The sequence below is a fragment of the Daucus carota genome, chromosome 1 (assembly GCF_001625215.2).
Source record: "Daucus carota subsp. sativus chromosome 1, DH1 v3.0, whole genome shotgun sequence".
Classification (NCBI taxonomy): Eukaryota; Viridiplantae; Streptophyta; class Magnoliopsida; order Apiales; family Apiaceae; genus Daucus; species Daucus carota.
In genome coordinates this window covers 44,266,288-44,293,450 of record NC_030381.2, presented here as the reverse complement: position 1 = coordinate 44,293,450, position 27,163 = coordinate 44,266,288, and the positions used below count along the sequence as shown (strand labels likewise).

General features: G+C 34.0%; 1 protein-coding gene across 2 annotated transcripts; it reads left to right on the top strand.

Annotated features, from left to right (window-relative positions):
• The first annotated feature begins 121 nt into the window (after nucleotides 1-121).
• LOC108203442 (valine--tRNA ligase, chloroplastic/mitochondrial 2) lies at nucleotides 122-26,205 on the top strand. Of its 2 annotated transcripts, XM_017372371.2 has the most exons (27): nucleotides 122-396; nucleotides 614-701; nucleotides 2,121-2,247; nucleotides 3,110-3,193; nucleotides 3,350-3,444; nucleotides 4,300-4,391; nucleotides 5,019-5,072; nucleotides 6,916-6,968; nucleotides 7,154-7,221; nucleotides 9,052-9,127; nucleotides 10,184-10,267; nucleotides 11,607-11,755; nucleotides 11,865-11,982; nucleotides 12,070-12,186; nucleotides 12,843-13,063; nucleotides 13,986-14,075; nucleotides 14,972-15,083; nucleotides 17,638-17,748; nucleotides 17,945-18,082; nucleotides 19,137-19,187; nucleotides 19,272-19,384; nucleotides 20,565-20,712; nucleotides 22,132-22,236; nucleotides 22,347-22,448; nucleotides 23,659-23,731; nucleotides 23,926-24,092; nucleotides 25,644-26,205. In XM_017372371.2, exons 1-27 carry the CDS (start codon nucleotides 261-263, stop codon nucleotides 25,785-25,787), a joined length of 2,916 nt encoding a protein of 971 aa, XP_017227860.1. In that variant the 5' UTR covers nucleotides 122-260; the 3' UTR covers nucleotides 25,788-26,205. The 2 variants fall into 2 exon arrangements, with proteins under 2 accessions (XP_017227860.1, XP_017227868.1); XM_017372379.2 differs by lacking the exons at nucleotides 122-396; nucleotides 614-701; nucleotides 2,121-2,247; nucleotides 3,110-3,193 and adding an exon at nucleotides 3,204-3,257 and having other exon boundaries at nucleotides 25,644-25,925.
• The last annotated feature ends 958 nt before the right edge of the window (nucleotides 26,206-27,163 follow it).

Below are 27,163 nucleotides of genomic sequence, written 5' to 3'. Positions count from 1 at the left end.
TATGTTTTTTTTTTGAATAACTGGGGTAAATAATATGTTGGTGATGGTTTTCAATATATAAAAAACATTCGATAACTACATTTTATCCGTGTAATTCATAATTAAAAAAAAAAAAGGGCATTACATTCGAACCCGGGGAAGCTCGAGCCCAGACTTATCCATAAGTTTCAAGCACAGGCAGGCATACAGCGTGTGCGTCTATATTCGCGCTCTGTCCTTGGCCATTACAACTACCAGTAACAACGCCATTGCCAATTCCAATGGCGTTGCCAAACCCCTCCCTTCTATCATCTTCCTCCCTCTACAGACTCAATCCTCTTCTCTTCTCTCAACGTCGTCGTAGCATCACACTCTCCTCACTCCATTTCACTTCCCTCAAACCAAGGCTTTTCACAGGTCCTCTCTCTCTCTCTCTCTCTCTCTCTCTCTCTCTCTCCCGCTCTCTCTCCCTCTCTCATATTTATACACAAACGCGTTTTCATCTCTGATATATGTTTTTCTACAGCTTCACTATTAAGAATTCTAAATATACAAGCTAGTAGAAACAGGGAGAGTTGTATCTTATCCGCTATTAACACTTAATTTTTGCATTCAATGATTTTTCAAAATGCAGCTTCCGCTTCTTCGGAGAGCGATGTGTTTACTTCTCCGGAGGTCTCTAAATCGTTCGATTTCACTAATGAAGAACGAATATACAACTGGTAATTTATTCAAGCAATTGAAATCCCTGAGTTCTAGTAAATGAAAGTGCGATATACAGCTTGCAGATATTTCTAAGTGTGTACAATTTTCAATTATTCTTGTAATTTCATTGTCATTCTATTGTAGTTTCTTATTGTTCAGTCACACAGAATGTAAAATTAAACCTCATATGCGTCCAAAGTGCCAGTTGTGTCATTTTTTATGGCAAGAAGAATTTAACAACTTTGATGACATGTATTGTATTGAGACTCTACTGAATGAATAAGCAGTAGAAAGATAGAGAGAAATGAGAGAACGAGAGATGCAAATATTATATGATTAACTCCATTAAAATGTTCTGAGAGCTCCTACAAAGTATTTATACTTAAACAATACAACTAACACAACTGTAACAAATATGATTACAAGAAGTAAGGTCTTCGCTAAACACTACTGATAGCTTATTACTTAAGTGCGGCCTTATAATTTATTTACATAACATGAAAAGTTGTCTCAAGTGTTGACTTCTTATTCTCGTTAGAATTTTACAAGTAGGTAATTATTAATTTGTTATGGAATAATTTCTGGTACTAATTTGTAATTCTCCGACATAATCATACATTATATTCTATACAGGGCTCAAGTCTTAGGTAGTTTTTTCCCCATAAGTCGCCTGCTATTCTAAGCCACAGTATTTTGTACATATGGAAGCTAAGGCTGTATTATATGGTTACATTAGTTGACAAATTATTTAATTGCACTAAGTGGAAAAGGTAAAGACTTAAAGGTGAACTGTTGTAAACTTGTTATTTTACATAAATAGACATACATTTTTGTAGCACATACCAGACTGAACATATTAAGTGCATCTCCTGTGCTGATGCCGAAGAGGAAAAAATAAGATGTACGCAGACCTTTCTGCCATTGCTAACTCAAGAGGTTGTTTAGTAAGACCCCCCTGACTTTGAGTGTTTGACTTAATAAAAATTGAAACAACACAAAAGATGAGAGACAGAGGATTAGATTATCAGCCATTATTATAGTGGATAACAAGCATTCAAGAAATACTTATCTTGCTATAATGCTATTCTTGTTTTCCTTGCATTTTATTCTTCATAGGAACGCTCATGCTTCCTGAGCTATTGAAGAAATTACAGTTTTGTCTTGTATAAGTAAACATGTTATTAAACTTCTGACATAATCCATAACCTGATCATTCTCCACCCATATATTTGTTACTGTTCCCATTAAATTTTCACCGTGTTTAGTTTTTTGAGTCGGCTTTTTAACTTTTTTAAACTTAAGTATAGTGCTTGACTTGCTATTTCTTAGTGGTGACTCCTAATGTAAACCTTTGTTGAAGTTCAATTCTTATATGTGCTTAAATAGTGTAAGTCGTGACATTATCTATCTGATGATAATATATAACTGCATTTTAGGTGGGAATCTCAAGGTTATTTCAAGCCAAACTTTGACAGAGAAAGTGATCCCTTTGTGGTCCCAATGCCACCTCCTAATGTCACTGGTTCATTGCACATGGGGCATGCTATGTTTGTGACTCTAGAGGTTAGAGAATGGTTTATATAGCTTTGAATAAAATGGAGTTTTCTTGCAGTCTAATGACTTTCCAATATAAGTACTTGTTGCGTCTATAAGAACTTGTATCTTGTCTTTAAGTACTTGCAGTGTCTATAGGAATTATAATCCTTCCTCTGTTCTATTCCCGCAAATTTAAACTAAAGCTCATCCCATCATTGAGGAAATCGATCTATGCTCCTAATTTGGAAATCTTATCATGAGAAATCCACTCAATTAGTTATTTGTTCACTCCTAATCTTCTTCATCCATCTCTAACATCTCTACCGTCTCCAACTTTCTTCACATTATTATTCCATCAGTTACAACCAATCAAAGGCTAATGAGACGGAAAGTGAACAGTCCTCGTCCCGATTTTAGAATATAGGTCCACGGCACTAAAATGGATTAATAATATATGATCTGTCTGATGGCTTTTAATATTGCCTTGAGGTTTTAGAAGAGCTGATCATTAATTTTGTATCAGACCTAAGTTTTAGGAGAGATCTCAGGTTTGGTCCCTCCTACCCCCAATAATTTCTCTTTACTTTGTATGTCTCTGCTGTTTGTTCACGAGGAGGGTAAATCTTCATAATGTAATAATTATTTTGTAGTTTTTATCATCACTTGAAGGTTTTAGAGGAGCTAATCATTATGACTCATGTAATGGCTTCTCCTGTTTGCCACTTGTTAAAGTTCTTAAAACTGTGCTTAGGGCATCCTCGTATGATGATTTCTAGGAGCCTCTTATAATGGCATCACCATTGTTTTACACAAGATTTTATTTTTTTAATCTGACTAGGTTAAATAATATTGCTTTCTCCTGTGATTTGTCATTGTGGTTTTGTTCCAGGATATCATGGTTAGATACCATCGTATGAAGGGCAAGCCTACACTTTGGCTTCCTGGAACTGATCATGCTGGCATTGCAACTCAGGTTCGATTCTAAACAAAGATGCAGATACTCCGCAATTCAGTAGCTTATGTTTATGTGTACTGAGGTGATTTGATTGATCTATTAGCATCATCAATTTATGTCACTATTAGTGCCTGCCTTGATCTATTCTTCACTGGACTGCTTATATTGATTCAGTTGGTTGTGGAAAGAATGTTGGCTTCTGAAGGAATAAAAAGATCTGAGCTTGGCAGAGACGAGTTCACAAAGCGAGTTTGGGAGTGGAAGGAGAAGTATACCACTACTTCATCTTGCTCTGATCAACTTATCCAAAATATGCCGCAACATAAATATCTCTGTGCATATCTTGTGTGGTTAATTGCCAACAGATACTTAGATATATAAATGCTATTTTTGACATGCTTTCTTTATCGTGGAGTTTCATGATCTTGCCTAATGTTCTTTTATGACTTTTCTGTTAAGTGACCGATTCTCCCAAAACCACAAGGTGTTAGGAGGAGGGCTTAACAGAGGGAGTCGAACCTGAGTCTCCCGCGAGCCTGAGCTCTGATATGATTTTAAGTAACCGATTTTCCCAAAACCTCAAGGTGTTAGGAGGAGGGCTTAACAAGATCATATTTTATTCTAACATCTTCTATGTTCACAAAAGTTCAAGATCTTTCTCTAGAGTGTGTGAATTGTCTTAAAGTTGCATGTTTATGAACTTCATAAGGCCTTGAATTGTCATAAAGCCGAATATGAGATAAAGAAAGGGAAACAGCCACATCATTAGAGAATAGAGAGTGCGAAGAATATAGTTTCCACTTAAAATTAAAAAATTAATTTAATATTTGTTACTTTAGTTGCTCGGTATTCAGGAACATGTATACTCATTATTAAGTGGGATAATTGGCTTTAGCTTTTACCGTGTATGCCAAAAATTAGTTCGCTCCCAGAAGCAGAAACATAAGCTATAAAAAAAGTGTGTATTTGCATTACAGATATTATGCTGTGATATTGTCAGAGAGATGCTTAGACTAGTGGTGCTAAGTATTGCTGGTCATAGGTTTAGATAGTAAGTCACTGTATATCCTCTTCTTCCACTTTTTCCTTCTTTGATACTTGTTGATTCCTTATATTTTTAATAGGTATGGTGGAACTATCACAAACCAAATAAAGAGACTCGGTGCTTCTTGTGATTGGACTAAAGAACGTTTCACGCTTGATGAGCAACTAAGTCGTAAGATAGTTCTCTATACAGTAAAGTTTGAATCAGCAATATTTAGAGCAAGTCCAAGAGATGCCTTATACGATGTCCTAAGTTAAAATTTAGGGCATTTGATAAAAAAAGTTGATCCAACAGTGTCCTAGTGATGCCTTATATCACTAGGACAACATCTTCCAGCCTTATTTTTAAGGCACCTCTCTCCTTACCCTATCCTATATTTTATAGTTAATTATTGCACACATTCTCTTTCTCTCTCTACTTTATATTGTTCTTTAATGATGAAAGAACACCTCTAATAATAAAAAAATCAATATATAGTGGGGATAAGGCACATTGTATGAGTTGAAGTTGGTTAAATATGTCCTAAATCACTAGGACATCATTTTTTATATTATATTTAAGGCTTGAACTAGGTCATTGTTGGACTTGCTCTTAGGCGGTTGTAGTAGGGTATCAGGTTGCTTTCATATAAGAGTAGAAGTAATACATTTCTTTGCCTTTGCGGGGTATTATGCTGCTGATCTTTCTTTTTTCATCAGATATATTTTTTGATTCCAGTTAATAAGAGGGGTTTATTTATTAGCATTTGTTAGCAGCTATTGTTATATATCTTGAATTTGGTGAGTTTAATTGTCGCAGGAGCTGTAATTGAGGCTTTCATTAGGCTGCACGAGAAAGACCTTATCTATCAAGGTCTAAACATTTTTACTTTTGCATATTTGGTGGTCAGCTTTCTATACTTGTATTATTTTCTGTTTTGATAGCTATATACTCTAAAAATGCGGATTATATAAATATACAATTTTGTTCAAATTAACAAGCATAAAAGTCATTGTCCATAAATAAACTATGCATGAAAAAATATTTGGTCTTTCTGTCTGTAAGATCGAAATTATCAGCAACTAGAATATTAAGGAAAGGGTTTGTGGTATACGGGAACAGTCTTCATGACTTCTTATGACCTAACAAAGAGATAATGCTTGGGAACAATACATGAGTTAGGTGGCCTAGTGAATACATGTAATGTTTTGGTATTTATCCTTTCATTCTGTGCAGGTGCTTGAATGAATGGTTTACCTTATAAAACTAGAATTTCATACACATACATACATACATACATACATACATATGTACATATATATGGGAGTCTTTAACGACTAATGCAGGCCTAAGTTAGATAAAATGGGTCTAATACCCTTCACTTTTGCCAATTTTGATTCCACCCCACTCAATTGATGTAATTGGTACTAGTGTCCTTTCTGAGTAATGAGTTTCAGCCACAGCTAAATATATAGATTGAAGAGCTGTATATGCCACACTGATGGACCACTCAAAACAACTTCAACTTATCTTCTAAACATCAGAGGGATCTTTTTTCTCAAGTAATAGACGAGAAGAAATGATACTTGTTACACATGGATTTCAATCCTTTCTACCTTTAGGCTTTTACTCTTTCAACCTTTTCCTCACTGAAGTAGCATACTACACTATTCTAACTTCAATATAGTGTAGGTTTACCCAGGCTTCAGAGGGAGGGCAGCCTTGCTGCATGTAGTCCATCTGGGTGGTTTATGTGTCAAATAGAAGTATCACGTCAATGCTGGCAATTTGGAATCATCATGCAACTCGTTTACCTAATTCTTGTTTAAGAAGGAGAATTTTCTTGCATACTTACTTGATGTTAGTATTAAATACAAGTAGCATAGACCATACAATATGTTTTATTATTATATCAATATTGATATGTATCAGACATTAACTGAACTTTTTGCGAATTATACCACCTTGTAATGAGCTAAAACTGCTATATTCAATTTTGAAGAGGATGGGATATGATGCGAGTATTATATAATAACTTTCAGATTTTGTGAACTACTTGCCCTGTTATATTTTTTTTTCTTTAATCATATGCATTTAAATATTATCATACAAAAGGGACTACTTCCTATCGTAAGTCTTTCGGACCAACCTTTTGGAACTTCAAGTAAACATCTCTAAGCCAGCAATGTTTGTTCAAGTATTGATGGAAGATTTGCTTACGATTAGTGTTCTCTAGTTAGTTCTGTTATTAACTCCTATGGAGAAAAGTTTAACCTGGCTTTTTATTAACAGGTAGAGGTAATTTAAACTACTATTTTGATGGAATTCAGGTTTCCATCTAATAACATTTATCCTCTCAGCATATATTTGATATTTCAACACTTTGCCTAAAGTTTAGGCATCATATCAGTCACTATCTTTGTTATTTGTTGGTTGTGAAATGACTTTCAATGACCTCTTGGAAAAGGTCATAAATGTCAAACATACTGTGGAGATTACTCTTACTTACCCATCATCAATTTGTCATATTTGTCAATTAATACATCGGCTCTCTGTTAGTATTTATCTCATGGTATACAAGATTTGGAGCCATGTTTCTGCTTCATAGAGTGTACAATTTTATGTTTCAGTCTTGAAACAAAAGAAAATTAATAATTAATTATGTGCTGGCAATACAATTTCTTTTAGTATTTGAGAACTTCAGTGTTTCTTACAGGATCCTACATGGTCAATTGGTCTCCTAACTTACAGACTGCTGTCTCTGACTTGGTAATGCCTCATTGACTCGCCTTATTTTTTTGTTACATATAAGAGGAAATACTTACATAGGTACTTATTTTGTACTTGAGTAAATATATGTGGCTAGCCAGTGACCCTTACTCCCTTAGTCTATTGTACTGTACATATGATTACACTGTTGTTTGATATCGTATGCACATTTGTTCATGTCACAGGAAGTTGAATATTCTGAAGAACCTGGCTTTTTGTATTATATCAAGTATCGCGTTGCTGGAGGTTCAAGGTAATTTCTGACAATCGTGTTTTAACTTTTATGCTTATAAGAGGAGTTAAATGAGTTTGAAGCAAATTTAAATTGCTATGACATCCCTGTTTATAGAGACTACCTATAAAGTACAACCTTCTATATCTTTTTTTGTGATTTTGTGGCGGTGGTAATAATAAGAGCTCTTAGTCTTCCAGATTCATATGTATATATACTCCTAGCCTTCACCATTCTTTTTACTCCATTTTTAACTTATAGGGTAGGGAAGGGTTGAAGCTTCAAAAACCTTGTTTGGAAAGAATTTAGAAAGGAAAGGTTGGTTGCAAAGGATTTTTGAGGGGTTGGGAAAGGATTAGTTTAAATTAATTAAGATCTATACTCCAAACCCCCAATTTTGTAATTAAACTATTTACACACATGTGAGTGTGTGTGTGTGTGTGTGTGTGTGTGTGTAGAGAGAGAGAGGGAGGGAGAGGGAGAGAGAGAGAGAGAAATGTATGTTCAAGATCAAATCAGTATTTTGTTAGAATTAAAAATGAAAACTAATATCGGCCCTAGGTGCCCTAGGTGTTCGTTTTATCAACAACTCAAATGATTTTTTGGTTTCTGGTACACAATAATGTGTCTGTTCTACAACAAGGGACAATGTATATTTGTAAATTGCAGCAGACACTAATATTTGTTTCTAAATTACACAATGTCTTTCAAGGAATAAATTAATCTTGTACATAACACGATATGTTTCTAATTTCACAGAACCTTGAAAAGCAAAATCGTGCAAAGAAAAAGTATATAATAATAAAATGGAATAATTCATATTATATAAAAATGATTAATAAAATAAATTTGTTGTAAGGTTTTAACATTAAGTTGGTTGTAAGTGGAAACCGGCTCTAGAAATGTATACATAAATAGGGACTTCATATATTTGAGTAGAAATCCGGTGCATGACTTGGTGAAGTCTGAGGCCCACTTGTTTTGAAATTTTGTGTAATAATTAGTGAATGAGGTAAAGACATGTAAATTATCATTTTCAAAAACAAACATACAAACTAAATGTTAATATTCAGTAACATTTTTAGTTAGAAATATTTTCTACTATTTAGTTACATCATTTTTATTTATTATATATTTATAAATTTTTGAATCCTTCTTCACACAGCCTTTTGCTCAACCCTTAATCCACTTGAACCAAAAGAGCAAAAGAAAAAAAGTTAGAGTTCAACCCTCTCTTTCCCATTCCTCGCATCCAAACAAGGTCAGAGTTTAACCTTTAGTTCGTTTCCCAACTCAAGTCTTCTATTCGCAAACCCCGATCCAAACAGACGCTCAAGTTCTCTTGTCTTTCATATTTAATTTTGCACCAACACTTTTGCATTATATTGATTACTAATGAAATATTTTGTAGAGGAAATCTGTAAGTATAATTTTGTTCTTTCTGAAACAGCATTGTCACTGGTTTATATTTTGTTAATACATATAGCTCGTAGCATAAATTAGAGTAATACTTGGGTTTTTTCTGGGATCCTTTGTACTGAGCACTGTAAAACACGTTGAGAAAAATGTCCAGTTCATGTTTACTCTTTTTATATGAACTGTGTAAAATCTGGAGAAGTGAGTAAAGATTATGAGTAAGACACTGACATGATGTCTAACAAATCACACTGCTAAAAAAGGAAGGTTTTCTGCACTAAAATTTAAGCAATTTAATGTTTATCCATGTTATAGTACACTAATCCCTTTTTTATTTAGTCCAATGTTTAGTACTTAACCAAAACGTATTCTTATGCCAAATGCTTGACGATCTTGTACTGAATTTAAGAACCTTTTATATCTGAATATATTTAGGAGCGATTTTCTGACAATTGCAACAACGCGTCCAGAGACTTTATTTGGTGATACTGCTCTGGCAGTGCATCCTGAGGTAAATCTTATTGTTTTTAGACTTGCATCTTAGGGATGGACCACCAGTCTATGAAAAATATGATTAAATTTCAAATCTCTATTTATTCTGAGATAGAAGTACAAGCTAAAGACATATCTGTATGAAATTGAATGCTCTAGAATTTATGTCACTGTAACAGATAATACTCTTTTAAGTTTTAACCCAAGGGTTCATAAGGATTTATACTTATACATGAAACAAGAAAAATTTACTTCCTTTCTATACCTAATTCCCTAGTACAAGGCTCCAGGATCCTCCATTAACAAATTTACTCAATTTGAAATGTGTTTGTTTTGCCACCATAGCGTCGTAAGGATCCTCGCGATAAAGGTATTCATTTGATGTATCATGTTTGCAATGTCCAGTTTTTTAAATTAAAACTAATAAAATACACTATTCATAATAAATTATGAGATCCCAACCATGTAAATCAAGAATAGTTATATTAAATGGCAGGCTACTTATAAATTTGGATATAGGAAAAACACTTGTAACAAAATTTAAGGTGCTAGACTGTTGAGGCTAATTTTTTGTACACTGCCCTAGTAATATTAGGAAGAGACATAGAAACAGAAGCAATAACACAGTTGGCAGTAAAAATTAAAATTAAAATAGACACTTAAGAAGAGAAATCTTAAAAGAGATAATAAAGGAACTTAGGGAGTAAATGAGTCGGTACTGAGGTACTGACCAGTAAAAAGAGAAGCAATAGAAAATAAAAAAGTTGGTTACTGGCCACGAAACGTGCATGTTCATAACCTTCCATTTTTAAAGTCAATCTGTTTTATTAGTCCAAAGACCTACTGAGGTGATTGCAAATGTCACAGATCACTGCTACCAGTGGATTACAAAGTAAAATTTGAGAGAAGGGACAAGAGAGCTTTTGTAATTTGAAAACTGCCATAATGTTAATTGTTCATTAACAGTATGCTTGCTACATGTTGCATGACATTCTAAGCCAAGTTCATGCTGTTGAAAACACTTGTGAGCTGTGACAGCTTAATGACTATTAATTCTTTTTTTCGTTTCGTGCAGGATGAACGCTATTCTAAATACGTAGGAATGAACGCTATTGTTCCCCAGACATATGGACGTCATATACCTATCATCTCTGACAAGGTAATGATCCACATTCCAATTTTTTACATATGATTTATAATCAAAAAATAACATTTGTCCAGCAATAAATAATGATAAATGCACGTGCAGATTTTGTTTAATGAGGGGATTAGGTTTCCTTTTTAAATAAAAAATCATAAAAAACTATAACTCGGCTCCTCTAAGTGATCCTTGAAATTTAGTCTTATAAACTTTGTTATTGCATATGCCAACCTTTTTAAAGTGAGGGGCAGTGATCAAAACTGAATTTTATCACTCTTTAACGATGAAGGCTGTTTGCATCAAAACTGGCTTCTCCATCCTTTCCTTTTATTTCGTAATTTGAGTATCTGAGATTTACTTTTTTATATGTGATTTGCTTTCTTAATGTTTACTCTTTTTTTCTCCTTCCCCAAATGATATAGGTATTTAAAGTTGTTATCTAAACCAAGTTTTTTGCGAGGCTTCTTTAATCTGTATGTCATTGTTTCAGTGAACCCGGGCTTTAACAAGTGAATGTGAAATTTATTTTTGCTTAAAGTTCTTCCAATTTCAATTTTTTTTAATATGTGAGCTGATCTCTATTAGTCAATTGTTATATACTTTTGCTTTTAAAATTTCATTGAAAATAAGAAATTAAAAAATCGATTTAGACCTGCTACTCCTGTCAGTGGTGTGTATAATTGTGTCTACTACTATCTAAAATCTTGAATTTACATAGTTTGTCAAAAATTCCAGACACTCTTGAGTCTTCAAATGACCCAAAACCAACAGCTGACTAGTTTGAGTTTGAACATTGAGTCAAAGAACAGAACAAGAAAAAGAAAAGAAGCAAATGCGATGGAAGAAACACAGATAAGGAAAAATAATAAATTAAACAAGTTTTTCGCCTTGAAAGCCGTACACAGCTCCAGTGTTCTTTGTTAAGCGATGTTAGCTTGTCATATAGGTTCCACCATTAATTACAGTAATAGTTTTTCCTTTTGTAACTTTTGTACATAATAGCATGTCATTAGTTTGTTTTCTAATATATAATTTATAGAAGTTTAAATCTGAATGTGAATTGCGGTAGGAAACAGTAGAAATGAGTATATAATCCAGTTTGTAATTGGAATAGGGTTTGATGGCCTCATGAACAAAATGTACTTCAGCCTTTTTAAACTCAAACTCAGCACCTTATTATCAAGCCTGGCATTATCAAGCAGAAGCTATAATGTCTATATGAACACTGCACATGTAATGTCTAATTATAATGTCTTTAATGGATTTTGTAAATCGACCATCTATTTAGTCATTATTGCAGTTACTTATGGTGTATTTGACATAAAAATTCATACACCCGGTCTTGGTGATGTGGCAGTATGTTGATAAAGAATTTGGCACTGGAGTATTAAAGATAAGCCCTGGCCATGATCACAATGACTACCTTCTTGCTCGAAAACTTGGTCTGCCAATACTCAATGTAATGAACAAAGATGGGACGCTTAATGATGTTGCTGGGCTGTACAGGTAATACAAGTTCCTTAAAGTTTTTGTGCTGCTTATATATATCGCATTGTAGTGGGCAGTGGGCACTGTCGTGCTGTTTTATTGATAACCATTTTGTGGGCCCTGCAAGTGGTCTCGATCGATTTGAAGTGAGGGAAAAACTCTGGAAAGATCTGGAGGAGATAGACTTAGCAGTTGAAAAAAAGCCTTATACTTTGCGAGTTCCTAGATCCCAACGCGGTGGAGAAGTATGTTTTTTATTTTGATATTCTTTACTTGTGCGTACTAATTTGAAGCTCGTAATATAATGCTTAAATATTTGCCTCTTAAATCAGATAATTGAGCCTTTGGTGAGCAAGCAATGGTTTGTAACCATGGAGCCTTTGGCTGAGAAAGCCCTCAAGGCAGTTGAAAAAGGAGAACTAAACATCATGCCTGATAGATTTGAGAAGGTATATCATATGTGTAAACTCTTGCAATTGACAAGACTCCCATTATTTTGTTCTCATCTACTTCTCCAACATCTGCAGTTTTTAACATCGAGTAGTTAAATGACTCGTGATTTATACTGTTTCTGGGGAATTCATTTATACTGATTTTTGGTCTCAAGGCTTGGTTTACTGGTTCAGGGGTCACGGGTTCCTCCAACCCCTATTTGTTTAATTTAATTATGTGTTCGTCTATTTGGTTTGGTTTGTTCTCTGTTTGGTTCGCTAAGGGGCAGTATAATATATGATTCAGTGAAGGACACCTTAAGGTTTTAGATGAGTTGGTTACTTAACAATAGCCTTGTCTCTCTACCTTTATCCAACTAATTCTCACATCTGTATAAAACTTATTTCTCACTTTATTTTCTTCTAGAAGTTTGCCTAATTGAATCTCAGTTTTATACCCATGCCCTATTGTATCTGTTGCATATAGACGATCTGTAGTAGTATTTTAAAGATATATATTTTAATGTTAAGATGTTTTCGAAACATGCAATAGCAAATTAAGATGGTCTCCGGAGTGGCACTATCAACCGATAATCTTTCTGTCTCTCGTAGTTAGTAACATATGCACATGTTGCAGCTGTATGCTAGCTTACTTGTGTTCTTGCTGAAATCAGATATATAATCACTGGCTTACAAATATCAAGGATTGGTGTATAAGTCGGCAGCTGTGGTGGGGACATCGCATACCAGTTTGGTACATTGTGGGCAAAGATTGTGAAGAAGAGTATATAGTTGCTAGAAGTTCAGATGAAGCTATTACTAAAGCTCGTGAGAAGTATGGAAAAAATGTTGAAATATATCAGGACCCAGATGTCCTTGACACTTGGTTTTCGAGGTTTGTTGCACAATATGCACAACTCGCTTGCGTTATGTGTTTATGGTGCAGCTTAACAAAGAAATTAATGTGTTAGGTACTTTACAGATGAAAGTGTCAATAATATATTAAATTGTCTACTAGTAGGCACAAAACTAAGGCAAGATAATCTTTTACTCACAACATAATGACCGTCAATTAAATGTTATAAAGATACATGTAACTTTCAGGTGTCACTTGGAGTCGAGATAATAAGATAATTGGGTGAGAGGATTTATTTAAATTTAGGGACTGTGTTGATTATTTTAAGCACTTTGAGCACATGCTAGTTGAATATCTGAGTAGGTCTGCGAATGGTGTAGCTCATTTGTTGGCACGAGCAACACATTCTAGGTCAGGCACTCAGGAGTGGACTGATACTGCTCCTGTTATCATCTCTGATGCTATTGTTTTGGATTCGATTTGATTAATGCAAGTTCTTCAAGTTTTAAAAAAAAAGAAAAAATTATGCAAATTTGAACACACCTAGTGGCTATCGCACAGGATGTGTATCTTCTTCTATTTAAGATTTACATATGATGTTAAAGAACATCTCTCTCATTTCAGCATTTGCTTAAACATGAGTTAGCATGTGAATTGTGAACGCCTATTCTGAAGTTTGCAAACTGATGCTTCACCACTGTCTCTTTATGAAGGAGCAATATTTGCTTACTTGATTGCAACGTTATATACTACTACAGATTGCTTCTAGTGCTTATTAATGTCCCAATGAGTTTATAAAAGAATTTCTTGTCTTGTGAATCATAAATTTTTGTTAGCTTTTCTTCTTTTTCTGTTTTTTTTTAAAAAAATATCAATGTACGAGTGCTAATGGAAAAAAAACAAGAATCATGCTTGTAGACACAAGAAAATTGCTGACAGTCAAATTTTTGGCCCTTCGCAGTTCTCTTTGGCCATTTAGTACTTTGGGATGGCCTGACGTTTCAGCTGAAGATTTCAAGCGGTTTTATCCAACATCAATGCTTGAAACAGGGTATATGCTTCTCTTAAATCATTGTATTGTCTTGCCTAGTGTGAGTTGTTATGTGTTTGTGTGTGTTTACGCGTGCTTCTCATTTGGATAATCCAGCTTTAAAATAAACTTACAACTCATCACATCACTAGCTGAGTGTAGATCATCTTCAATTAGTAAAAGTGTATACTTCATCTTCGTAATTATATATTTATTGTGCTGCTTTATTCATTTCTGAACATAAAAGTGGGTTATCAAAAATAGTGTATTATACAGTAAGCGGAAGCATGTCAAGGAGCTCAAGTTTATATGTATTCTATGTGTTTATGGGAAAATGGAAGAAAGTCGTTTATGTTTGTCTGTGTTTAGTTCCTTACAAGTTTTCGTTATAGATTTTTTAAAGTCTCGAATATGGTTGGGGCAATATATTTTCGGGACCATTGGTACAAGTTACAACATGTTTGATGAAGCACTTACATCTTGCCATGTACGAGTTGGTAATCAATATTTTATGCAAGAAAGTTGCATGGACTGGGTTAGAGCCTCGTCAAGGTCCCAGCAATGAAAATATTAATTTGTGTTAGCTGTGAGCCATATATCGGATTGGTTGAGACTGGTTTACAGTTTAGCTTCCTTAAGAAAAGATGAACATACTGGTTGGTTTTAACTTGTCAAGATGTGTTAGAATTTAGCTTGATTGATTGATTAATTTAATTCCATTCATACTGTCACATTCTTAGACATATAATGCAATCCATGCATATATGCCTGTAAACAAAATCTGTCACCTGAAGCAGCACAGATGCGTTGCTAAAGTTTTGATAAGGGCTTATTATTCCGTTGATCCTTATTTTCAATTTATAAATGGTATGTTGATAACTCAACTCTGTACATTTTCGTTTATAATGTTCACTCAGGCATGACATCTTGTTCTTCTGGGTGGCACGTATGGTGATGATGGGAATTGAGTTGACTGGGAAGGTTCCATTTTCAAATATATATCTTCATGGACTTATCAGGGATTCTCAAGTAAGTAGAAATGTTTAATACAGGAGTAAGGAGTTACAATAAACTTTATTATTTGAGCCAAGATAAATGAATACAAGATTACTTCGCCTGAAATGATATATATTGTGTTAAAAATGAGTATTTGAGAAGTGCAAAGAATTTATTAAACACCAAACCAGGTTAGAATGATAATAAATGAACTCATATATTGTTTAATATAAATAAGTGTATGTTTCCTTATTTTTATTAGATCTTGCGAGTGAATTGAAATTTTATAAGAGAACATACTTATTTGTGTGACCCTAAGAATTCTAAACTTTGAATTTAATGTTGGTAGTCAGTATATATCAAGCTGTACTCCCTATCCGAATTCAACTTTCTCTATTGTTCTGGAAAGCTTATTAAAAATTATATGTACTTAGAGCATCTCCAACGGCCTCTTCAAACAAGCTTTTAACTCTAAATTTAAAGAGCATGTGAAAAAATAGTGCTCCAATAAGCTCCTAGAGTAGGTTTGGAGTTGCCACAATATTTAATGTATTAATATGGAGCCATATTATTTTTTAAAGAATAATTTAGGAGCCCCGTTGGAGATGCTCTTAGTACCTTATCTATCTTTCACACTATTTATCCGCCCTTGTAAATGGACATTTTGAATTATTTTATGTTATAATCTATATAGAACAAAAGAGTGGAAGACAATACATCTACTAATATCAAGTTTTAATGAACAAATTATTAATTCTTAACCCTACCCAAATGAGTGCAGCAATAGCAAATTTTGGTTACAGTTATTCAATTATAGAAAGTTGTATTAATGTTTAGACTTTCGGGAAATTAAAGAAAAGGACATTACAATTTGGAGAGGGGTAGTAATTTATAAGTCATAACTGATAAAGAAGGCAGTTGATACTGCTGTAGCTCTCTTGAAAAAAAATTTGTGTTGTGATTTAAAATTCAAAACATCTGATCATTTCTCTTTCTGTCACAGTTGAATTTAATTCTGTTATCATTTTCAAACTGTAAAATATATATACATCTAGATGTACTTATGACATACATTAATATATCTGCTCAAAGTGCAGAAATTGTGAATAGGACCTAACCGGTTGGGTTACTGATTACTGTTTAATCGGAATGATTAATAGGAGCAATATTCAAATATTTATGCCTAATAATTTATTATAAAATATTCCAGATAAGAACTCATAGCAATTAATCGGATTTCAAAAATCGAAGCGGTAGGATCATTCATAAGGGATTAATGAGGGATTATTCGGTCTGATCGGGGATTTTTAGAGTTATTTCCCAAAAACATTAAAATTAATGTTGCTAAGTATGATCCACTATAGTTATCTTCTATAATCTTAGTGGATTGCTGTTGGGCTCTCATGTAATTGTTGGTGTTCCCTTCACTAAAAATTAGGTTGCTACTACTGTAAACTGAGCAGCTTCAGATTGTGTTTATGGGTGAACAGGCAGTGCTGGTGTCTTTTAATATGAAAATGCGATTGGAATAGTTTCAAAATATTTTCGAAATTTCTTGAACATTAGAGAGATATTCATCAACAAAATTTGATTATTGGAAATTAAAGGATGAACAGTATTATTCATATATACTATTCAGTGTTATCGAAAGCATTAAGCGCACTGAGGCTCAAAAGTCTCTGGAGCCTAGGCGCAAAGCGCAAAAGCGAGGCGCGCGCTTCTTTGAAGCTAGGCGCATGTTTTACAATTTTTTTTATTTATTATTTAGGATATATGTATATAGGTATATAACATAATTTATACTTCATAATATATTAAATCGCACTTTAAGCCAAAAATAACTTAATTTATCCCTTATAATATATTAAATAATACTTTTAGAGGGAAAAACAATCCTAAAATTATATATTAAAATTCAAAAAATGTGTTTCATAGGCAGAATTCCAGGCTTCCAGCTCCCAACAAGTAGATATTTTATCAATCATCTTCACCAAAATCATCTTTATTACTAGGGTTTGTGCTGACTGCTGAATGGCGCTCTTCAGAAGATGAGAGCAGAGAACGGCTAGGGTTTTCCCCTTTTAAAGTCGTTGAAAGCTGAGAGCCTGATATAGCCTTTTTATTTGGGCCTAAAATTCTTTCTTTTTTTTGTTATGGGTTAGTACTTTTGGGCCTTAAAAGTGACCCAAAATTCTTTTTTTTGTTATGGGTTAGTACTTTTGGGCCTTAAAAGTGGCCCAATAACATTAAATATCTTATTATGCGCTTAGCTTCGCTAAAGCGCGCTTTTCTACCGCTTCGTGCTTAAGCGCGCTTTGTGCTTCAAGGCTAAAAGCGCGCGCTTGGTTAAAGTTGCTTCGCCTCGACATATATGAGGCGCTAAGGGTGCGCTTTGCTTCGCTTTGCGCCTAGGCGCTCGCCTAGGCGCGCTTTTAACAACACTGATACTATTAAATTTGTTAATTCTTTTTTTCTCCCTATATAAAAGTCTATTGATGGATCATTTTATGTATGTCATCTACTGGTTTAAAAGAATTTTCTTGAATACTAAAAACTTACTATTTGATGCTGGTTTAATTGTTTTTAGGGGAGGAAAATGTCCAAAACATTAGGCAATGTTGTGGATCCCATTGGTACAATGCAAGAATTTGGCACAGACGCGCTAAGATTCACACTTGCTCTAGGAACTGCTGGTCAGGTTTGTTATTTCAAAAACAAAATGGTTAATATGATTGAAGACTGTCATAAATCATTACAGTTTGTTGCTACATTTTTATGTAATGAACCCATAACCTCTCAAGTGCTCTTATCTTAGTGTGGTATTTGTTATTGTATGTGTTTTGTGTATATGTTCCTTGTTCTACATATAACAGGCTGATTTCTTTGTATTGCAGGATCTTAATTTGTCAACTGAGAGATTGACCTCCAACAAAGCATTCACAAATAAATTATGGAATGCAGGCAAATTTGTGCTGCAAAATTTGCCTAAACAAAACGATACATCTGCTCTTAGCACTATGCTAGTCTATGAGGTTTGTTTGCTCACTTATTTTGATGGAACTCAAAAGTGGTATTTGATGACATCCCAGTTTATTTGTCTGCATTATATGTCCCGAATATGAAGTGATATATAAGTCGCGCTACAATAACTAGAGTAATCGTAGAGTTCATTAGCAATAGTGCTGTCATATTCTCTTAGGTCATAGGTTGATGTGTGTGTGGGTGTGTGGGTGGGTGTGGGTGTGTGTGTGTCTATATTATATCTGATGGATATCTTAGATTTCCGACTACAGCCAATTTCACATTGAAATACCGATAAAATATTGATTGATATAGGTGAATATTTTTTCACCATGTGTTTTCCGTCAAACTAATAAATTGGTATACTTTAATACTGCTTTATCATAATAAATTTAGTTAAAAGAAAAACGTTACTGAGATGATTGCAACATATTAAATGTAACATCTACAAAAGCCTTAAGGTTTCAAGAGAGTTGGTCATCTGTGATGGTTTTAGATTAGGAGAGGTCTCAAGTTCGAACTTTCTTTCCTCCACTATTCTAAAAAAATCAGATTGGACAGTAAGGTTAAATATTACCTCAATATATGGGTTCTTAGTTAACCACTATGTGATCTAGAAGAAAATCGGCTTTCTGTAATCCTGAGAAAATGGGCTTTCAATCGAATGGAAGTGGTAAAGATATGTAACTGAATGAATCACATTTCCTAGCACCTTATTGTCTTACGAGAGCTTGTAGGTTGATGCAAAATTGGACCATTTGACATACCCTCAATTTTGTATAAGAGAGAAAATCTGCGTGTGGGTTGTGCCAACATATGTGAAGGCACTACGTCGTGTCTGTTCCTCTAAAGTAAAACATATTACCAACATCACCAACCTCATACTTATTCCTTGAGTATCTTACATTAAGAAATATGGCTCTAAACTTCTTGTATTGGTCATTGTAGTTACAAACTTATTCAACTGCTTCACTGGAAGTGTTGGATCTGATATAGCATGTAAACATTATAGAGGGTACATGTTGTCTCACAGTATGTACTGAAAGCTTTTTATTTTCTTCTCAGTTTAATAAGGATGAATGTCTGCTTACTCTACCCTTACCAGAGTGTTGGGTGGTAAGTGAAATCTTTCTATGCACCTTATGTGACTAACTGTTTTCATTCTCATATAATTTGTTAATAAAGTCTGTTAAATGTTAGGTCTCTAAACTTCATATACTTGTTGACACGGTTACCACAAGTTATGACAAGTTCTTCTTTGGAGATGTTGGAAGGGAAATATATGATTTCTTTTGGAGCGACTTTGCTGATTGGTATATCTCCCTAGTCCCTATATATTGATCGACTTTTGTATAGTTGAGATATCTGGTATCATTTGAAGTTGTATTATACATGAATCTGCCTAAAGTATAATCTACCCGAGCCCTCACATGTGATTTACTTTTTAATCTTATGTGATCAAAATAAAAATTCATAATAGGTTAACGTGTGGCTAGTATGTGAAATTAGATCTTTTGAAATGTCCAATTTACTTTTAAATCCTATGGGTGCATAGTTTTTGAGGTCAAAGATTTCCAAAAGAATATAAAGCAGAATACATTTTAATTTGTTTTATTCTTTTGTTAATTAGTCAACAGATATGCATATTAATCATCTCTGGTATTTAATATTTATAGTTTTATATTAAAATTAGCCATTTCCTTATCTAGACTATTTATGGTTTCCTCTCTTCTCCTTTGGATTCGCATATGATGGAAGATTTAGTGTTTTTAAAGAGAATTAAACTGAAAAATCTGAATCAGACTTTAGAAATTTTGTGATACACATTTTAGTTAGACTTAGAGGCATGACTTTGGAATTAAAGAAACAAGAATTTGATTGGGAAAACCAAAGAAAAGATTAAATGGGGAATGGATGAGTATAATTAAATGGAATCATTATTCATGAGGTACGAAACCTTTTAATGACACAAATATATGTACTATCACTTGAATAAATAAAAGAAAACTGAAATTTGTACAGTTAATATATCGAAATATGTCAGCATGACTAAGTGAAGTTGGAGCATTGGAATTAATGCAAATAGTTTCATAAAGGGTGAAATTATAGAATAAAAACAACAAAAAGATAAACGTGTGGGATTTAACCGCAGAAAGATTATAATTTCATAATCAAAGAGGACTCGCTTCAATTAAGTTTAATATTCTAATAATCAATTCTGAAATAATACGGAGGGGTTACATGACGTATATAGGAACCTTAATAACATAACCTAATGGACCGAGGCCCAAACAGTTGAGCTTCTTATAGATAACCTGCATATGTAGTAAACTGCAAGCCCCCGTATAAGACATCTAAATGGCTACACTAATTTTCCTGCATACTAAGTATATGTATACTTATATGTAACATATAAAATTCTCCTACCCCCAACAGCTATGAGCATGTATCTGTTGTATTATGCTGCCTAACTGTTGTCCTGTTCCTGTTTAGGTATATTGAAACAAGTAAAGCTCGCTTGTACAATTCTGATGGTGGGGCAGTGTCATCTGTAGCGCAGGCAGTTCTCTTGTATGTTTTTGAGAACATATTGAAAATGCTACATCCATTCATGCCATATGTTACTGAAGAGTTGTGGCAGGTATTAATATAAATATGTGTTGATGTACTTTTCATAGTATGGAGGCTCCTAGTTTGTAACTTTAACTTATGCCAATTTGTTTTTGCAAAAGCGCTAGTCTGTTTCCTTATATCTTCTTTTTAGGACTTCTATACACAGGCCAATATATCATTTTCTACACACAGACCAATATATCATTTACTCTTAAAAAATTGATTTGAATTGAATGTTTCTGTGTAAGAATACCCCTATCAGTCTAATACAATAGCTAAAGATATTAATGGCTATATAAGTTATCTAGGGTCATGTTCCTCTTAGAACCCTTGCCCTTATTTCTAGTATTAATTAGGGTTCTGCAGCAGAACTGCAAATGCAAAAAATGTTGTGTTTATTGTATTATATTTTAAAATTATTTTTGAGCACACACAACGATGCAAAAAACATGTATTTACATTTAGATCCTGAAAATCTATTTAAAATTTAGGGTTCTGCAGCAGAACCTTAGTGGTTCTAAGGTTCTATTTAAGGATTGGTTCTCTCTTGAGCGCGACCCTAGTTATCTAATAGGAATATAGTTGAACTATTTGCTTTAATTGCACTTAGAAGATAAGAGAAAGGCTATATATTGAAACAACAATCCATTAGAAAATCAATTATTTGCAAACAGAGAGAGTATATTTTGGCACAAACTTTGTTACTAATGAAAAGACTATAGCATTTGTTACATCTTTGCTGTATGGGTCACCAGAAATGTGTCCTAATTACGTCAATTCACAGCCTCTGTCAGGACTTCGCGACTTGCATTCATTCAGTTAGCTTGTAGGTTTAAATATATTTATTGTAGACACTCCAGGGAATTCACTGAATTCAGCATGAGTTATTTAGCTTGTGCACAAAATTGATACTATTCCTAGAAAAATCATTTTACCATAATCACACTGGATGCAAAAACTGAGTAGATTCTTGTTGTTTACATTCTGAGGCAAAAGTTGTAACATATAAAAGACTATACTCTATAGTGGCTTTTATCTCTAAGGCTTGACAGTTATTTGCAACATTATGCTGCTTGCCTGCTTCTAGTGTATAATTGGTTTTTTCATGCTAGCTGGAAAGTAAAGTAGGAAAAGATAACTAGCTATCTATTCTGATAAACGTAAATTTTGAAACATCTGGTTTTGTTCCAACTTCCTAAGCATGAATAGTTCCATCATTTAGAACATGAATTTATTTGCGGATTGTCAAATGGAGTTTTTCTGACATTCCAGTTAGATATATGTGGTGGTGATGTATCCAGTAAAACCTTTATATATTCAGAGCCTCGTAATCAGAGTACTTTATAAATTGGTCGTGGTTAAAAACACATTGTATATGTTATAAATGAATTATATCAAAAATTAATTGAGGCTTAACTGTATTTATATTATTGTTCAATGTTCATAGGCTCTACCCAATCGGACGGAAGCTCTTATAGTTTCAAGCTGGCCACAGACTTCACTTCCAAGGCATACCAACTCCATCAAAAGATTTGAAAACTTCCAAGCACTGGTAAGTTTGTCTGCCTAGGTACCTAAAACATATATACTACATTGTTTTGGCAGGCCTTTACCTTCATTAAAGCTAAATGACGAGCAACTTACTATCTATATGGAATGCAGACCAGAGCAATTAGAAATGCTCGAGCCGAATACTCTGTTGAGCCAGCAAAGCGCATATCTGCATCCATAGTTGCGAACTCTGAAGTCACTCAATATATCTCTGTATGTATATTGATTCCTCTCACTGCTAATTTTTACAAGATGTCAATGTATTGTCATGTGTATTGCTTGAGACTTAGTAATATACAGTAAATTTCAAGTGTTTTGGTCTTCTCATGTGAACATGTACTTTAGATACCCCATATTTGCTTCATGTACTTCCAATACCAAATAAAATGTCTGCAGTGATATACTTCTGTATACGTGTGTGTCATTCTGTGCAACATAAATGGAAGGAGCTACTTCTACCTGTAATTGAACTCTTGGGCAATGTGTACAACTTTGGTCTTGGAACTTCTTTGAGTATGAAGCTCCTACACAGACTTAGCTCTCCTTTCTCATTCTAATCAGGTGAGGCTGGGGTTGGGGGGGTACACAATAAGATTGCAAAATTTGCCTTGAATTGACAATGAAATTAGTTGAAGGGTATTATATTGACATTCAAGCAAAATGTCATTCTGCAAATGATGCTAAAGACATAATCCTTCTTCAGGTTCCAAATAAATTTCATCTAGCTCTTTTATCCTCCGAAACTCACATTTCCCTCTACTTTTGTCGTCATGCGTTCCTCTTTAATTTCCTTCATTTCATAAATCCATTCTAATTTCAAATGAACAAATTTAAAATTGAAAAGGATCCTCACAAGCAACAAAGTGTTAGTCCCAGAATTGTATAGTTAGACATAGGTCAACAGCCTAAACCCCGGGAAAAAACAAATTAAGGAATTTGTTGTGGCTATTATTCTGAAACAAGGACACGATGTTAAATGGTATGCATTTCCTGGATGCCCGGGTAATAAGACACCTCCACATGACATCTATATGATGATGATATTCACTTAATGAATGCATGTTTTCTCCATTAGAAAGTCGTATAGTTTTATATTAGCCTATGAAATGTGGGATCTGGAAAAAAGCTTGTGGCCCAAATTAAGAGGTAGTGCATGCAGCTTTGCATGATAATTCTAATGTTGTATGTAGTACTTGCAAAAATCTGAGCAATCCCAACATGGTTCTCACTTATCCCTATATTCATATATCTTCATATTGATTATTACTGTCTTCGTACGAAAGCTGTGTTTATACATCACTTGTGATACCCTGGTAGGAATTATTTATTTTAGCACTTGGTGTCATGATTTTTGGTTGTGAACTGTTTCTTTTCTGTTCTTGTTCTTCGTCTGACACTTGTATATACTTTTTAATTGAGGCAGAAAGAGAAAGAAGTTCTAGCTCTTCTCTCCAGACTAGATCTGCAAAGCATTCACTTCACAGACTCTCCTCCAAGTATGTCATATGTTTATTTTACTTGTTTCGCATGTTTTATGTATATTTCATCATGTCTTCCTAGACTTTATGTTGCCCAGTAGGATATAATGTAAATTTAATTTGTCATATGTGAATGATGTGATAGTAAGTTGTTTTTTGTTGCTAAATGATGGTAGATTGTTGTTAATGCTTCTGATATGTTGGTGATTTAGATGATGCAAATCAATCTGTCCATCTTGTTGCTGGTGAGGGACTGGAAGCATATCTTCCTCTTGCCGATATGGTAGATATCACTGCAGAAGTTCAGCGTCTTTCTAAGCGCATAAATAAGATGCAAAAAGAGTATGATGGGCTTGTGGCACGTTTAAGTTCTCCTGAAGTATGTCCTTCATAAAGTATCTCAAGCATTTATTTCTGGTTTGTGTTTTACAAGTTCTCAAGAAGTCTATATGTTATCTGTTTGTCCTTCCCTGCTTCATGATGAACAGAGACTTTAACCAACCTATTTATATGAATCTTTGCTTTGGCATTTTGACAATCTTTGCCACTCTTCGCACATTACTTAGCGATTTCAAAAAGTGATACATGTTTTCTTAGGGAAAATATAGAAGAAAATTGCTGTGATTTTGAAATGTAATCTGCCTTTTGGTCTTGGTATGATTTCTTGTCATTATAACTTTGCAAATTACAGGACAGAGATGCTTTTACCAAGAATAAATCCCATGGTTTTGAAATGTATTCTGCCTTCTAATCTTGACGTAATTTCTTGTCATCATAAATTGTGCAAATTACTGGACTGAGATGCTTTACCAAGAGACTCGATCTGTGTCGTCACATTTAAAATGCCTCACTCTTTACAGAATTGTCCAAATCTGCTCTCATTCCTCTACCTATTGCATCTTCTTGTATCTATCATTTTTTTCTCATGCTTCCTCCATCCTTAGTCGGATGGAAGATTACTTCCTATAATCCATCCAAAATATTGCAATCAATTTTAAGAAAGACCTAAAGTTGTAGAATCGTTTGAGCTGAATTTGTCATGTGTAAAATTATTTTCTATTTTTGGTTTAACATTTTAGAACCCTTTGCAGCTTTCATCTCTTGAGTCAATATATATCTGAGATTATTTAAATACAATGGAAAGATAGACAATAAGAATAAAGTAGACATCATTAATACGTCTAGAAGTATGATGCTAGGCACACAATCTGCTCAATGGTGGATATGTGCAGGGCAGGTGGGGCACTGGACCCACTCAAATTCTTGATAATGATTGTATATATTGTAAGTACACATTTTATAACTTATATGTATATTATTGCTATTACAATATAAATCGGCATACTAGATTAATTTTGTGACCCTTTCTGCATTGAATCTCATAAGGAATGCACTTTGTAACAGTATGGAAGCTATAATATTAAAAGAGGTTTAGTGACATACATTAACATGGAAATTTTCAGAATGATGGAATTTAAACTATAATCAAGGAATTTTAGAGTGATATGTAGAATGTGTCATTTTTTTAGGATGCATAGCCTTTCATTTCAGACATAATATCTATGCATTATCTCTTGGATCTATCTTTACTTCTCTTTTGGCTCCCAACCTGCTTCTGGTGCTAGCAGTTTCCTGAAGGTTCATTTCATTCTTGTCAAAGAACAAAACTGCTAGGGGTGAAATTTAAAGGCTCAAAATTCCTGACATAAAAGAACACTTTCTCGTTTAATAGTAATAAAATCTTAAAATTTCATAGACGTCCATATCAGTTTTGTTGACATTTAGATAGTTACCCAACAACTGTTGTCTTAGGGTAAAATCAGTACTCTTGTCACCAGCTATACTTTTCTGTGAATTCTATCCATTATTGAGATTTGTTGTTTTTTTTGCTAAATGTCATTTGAATTTGTTTTTCTGTCACTCTGTACAGTTCATAGAGAAAGCTCCTAGAGAAATTATTGATGGCATTAAAGAAAAAGCATCAGAAGCAGAAGAGAAGTTAACTCTTACCAAGAACCGGCTGACGTTCCTCGAATCAACAACTGTGGTTGCTGGTAGTATTCACCCAGCCTAGCGAAAGGTCTTGTGTTCTTGCCAGTTTTGTGAGGAGGAAGGTGGAACATTTGTGGAATTTGTGTTCTTTCCAGTTGCAAAAGGTTAGAAACTCGCGGGGTTTGATGTTTATAGAGGGAGTATAGTAATACGGTATACTGAATACTGTGGTCACAGCTCCGTATGGACTATGCTCATTTAAAAGAAAAGAGCTGCCTGCAGACATCTGGAATTGGTTGATCATTTGTTTGTTGGGCTGTGAAAGTGGGCTAATATACGTTTGCTGAGAACTTAGGGTTATACCATCATTAAATGTGTACATTTTTGTAGATATAGGCAAAAGGACAGTGAAATGTTAGAATGTTTGATTTTTTGCTTTGTAGTGAAGAACACTGGGCCTATGAGCAGGATGTTTAGTATGGCTGACGCTTTTAGTGTTACGGTTGGTATTGTGAGAGTGGGACTCGTTGATGGCACAAGGGCTTCTCCTAGGCATATTAACATATGAGACCGGCTTTCAAAGAAAACAGAGTGAGGAGGAGAGCTTCTTTATTCATAAGTTTGAGTGAAGGAAGGTAAACATTAGGGGTCGGGGAGTGCTATCCCCGCCCCCGATCCCGGAATTTAATACGCATCCCCGATCCCGTCCCGAACGGGGATTCTTTTCCTCCCCAATCCCCACCCCATACGGAGAACTGGGATCCCCGCGGGGATTTGGAGAATTTTATTTTCTAATAAAACAATAATAATTTTATAATATATTTTTTAATAAAAAAATAAATTACTAAGTCCTAATATACTAATAAAATGATATTATTTCCTATTTTCAACATCAAATCATATTAAAATTGATTAATAATATAAATAAAAGATTATTTTGAAATATATTATATTACAATATAAATATACTCAACCACTAAAAATAATGATTATCTTTAAATTTCAATAATTATTATAAAAGATATCTATTTTTAATAATTTATTTAGTATAGTATATGTAAATATATTATTATCTTTATAAATATACAATCGGGGCGGGGAGACACGAATCCCCGACCCCGCTCCGATCCCCAAATTTTTTTTATAGATTTTCCCCGTTTTCCGCCTTGCCCTCGAAAAATTCCCCGAATCCCCGATCAAAACCGGGCGGAGATCGGATCGGGGTCGAGCGGGGCGGGATGAATACCATCTCCAGTAACCATTTTTGATATTTAGTTACTTGAATAGAGAAAAAAAATTAAAAATGAAATTGATTCTCATACTTTCATCTCATACCCACCTCCCTTTTGGATATCAAAAACTCATATTTTGGAGGTTTGAGGTTGAAATTTTATTTTGTACAATCGTAGGTTTGAAATGAACAAAACTTATACTTGATTTAACACCCATGAACCCGAG

Coding starts and splice junctions, on each gene's coding strand:
- LOC108203442 (XM_017372371.2), top strand. CDS start 261: ATGGCGTTGCCAAACCCCTCCCTTCTATCATCTTCCTCCCTCTACAGA. Junction 9,128..10,183: donor CTCTGGCAGTGCATCCTGAG/GTAAATCTTATT, acceptor CGTTTCGTGCAG/GATGAACGCTATTCTAAATA. Junction 22,237..22,346: donor TTGAAAACTTCCAAGCACTG/GTAAGTTTGTCT, acceptor TATGGAATGCAG/ACCAGAGCAATTAGAAATGC.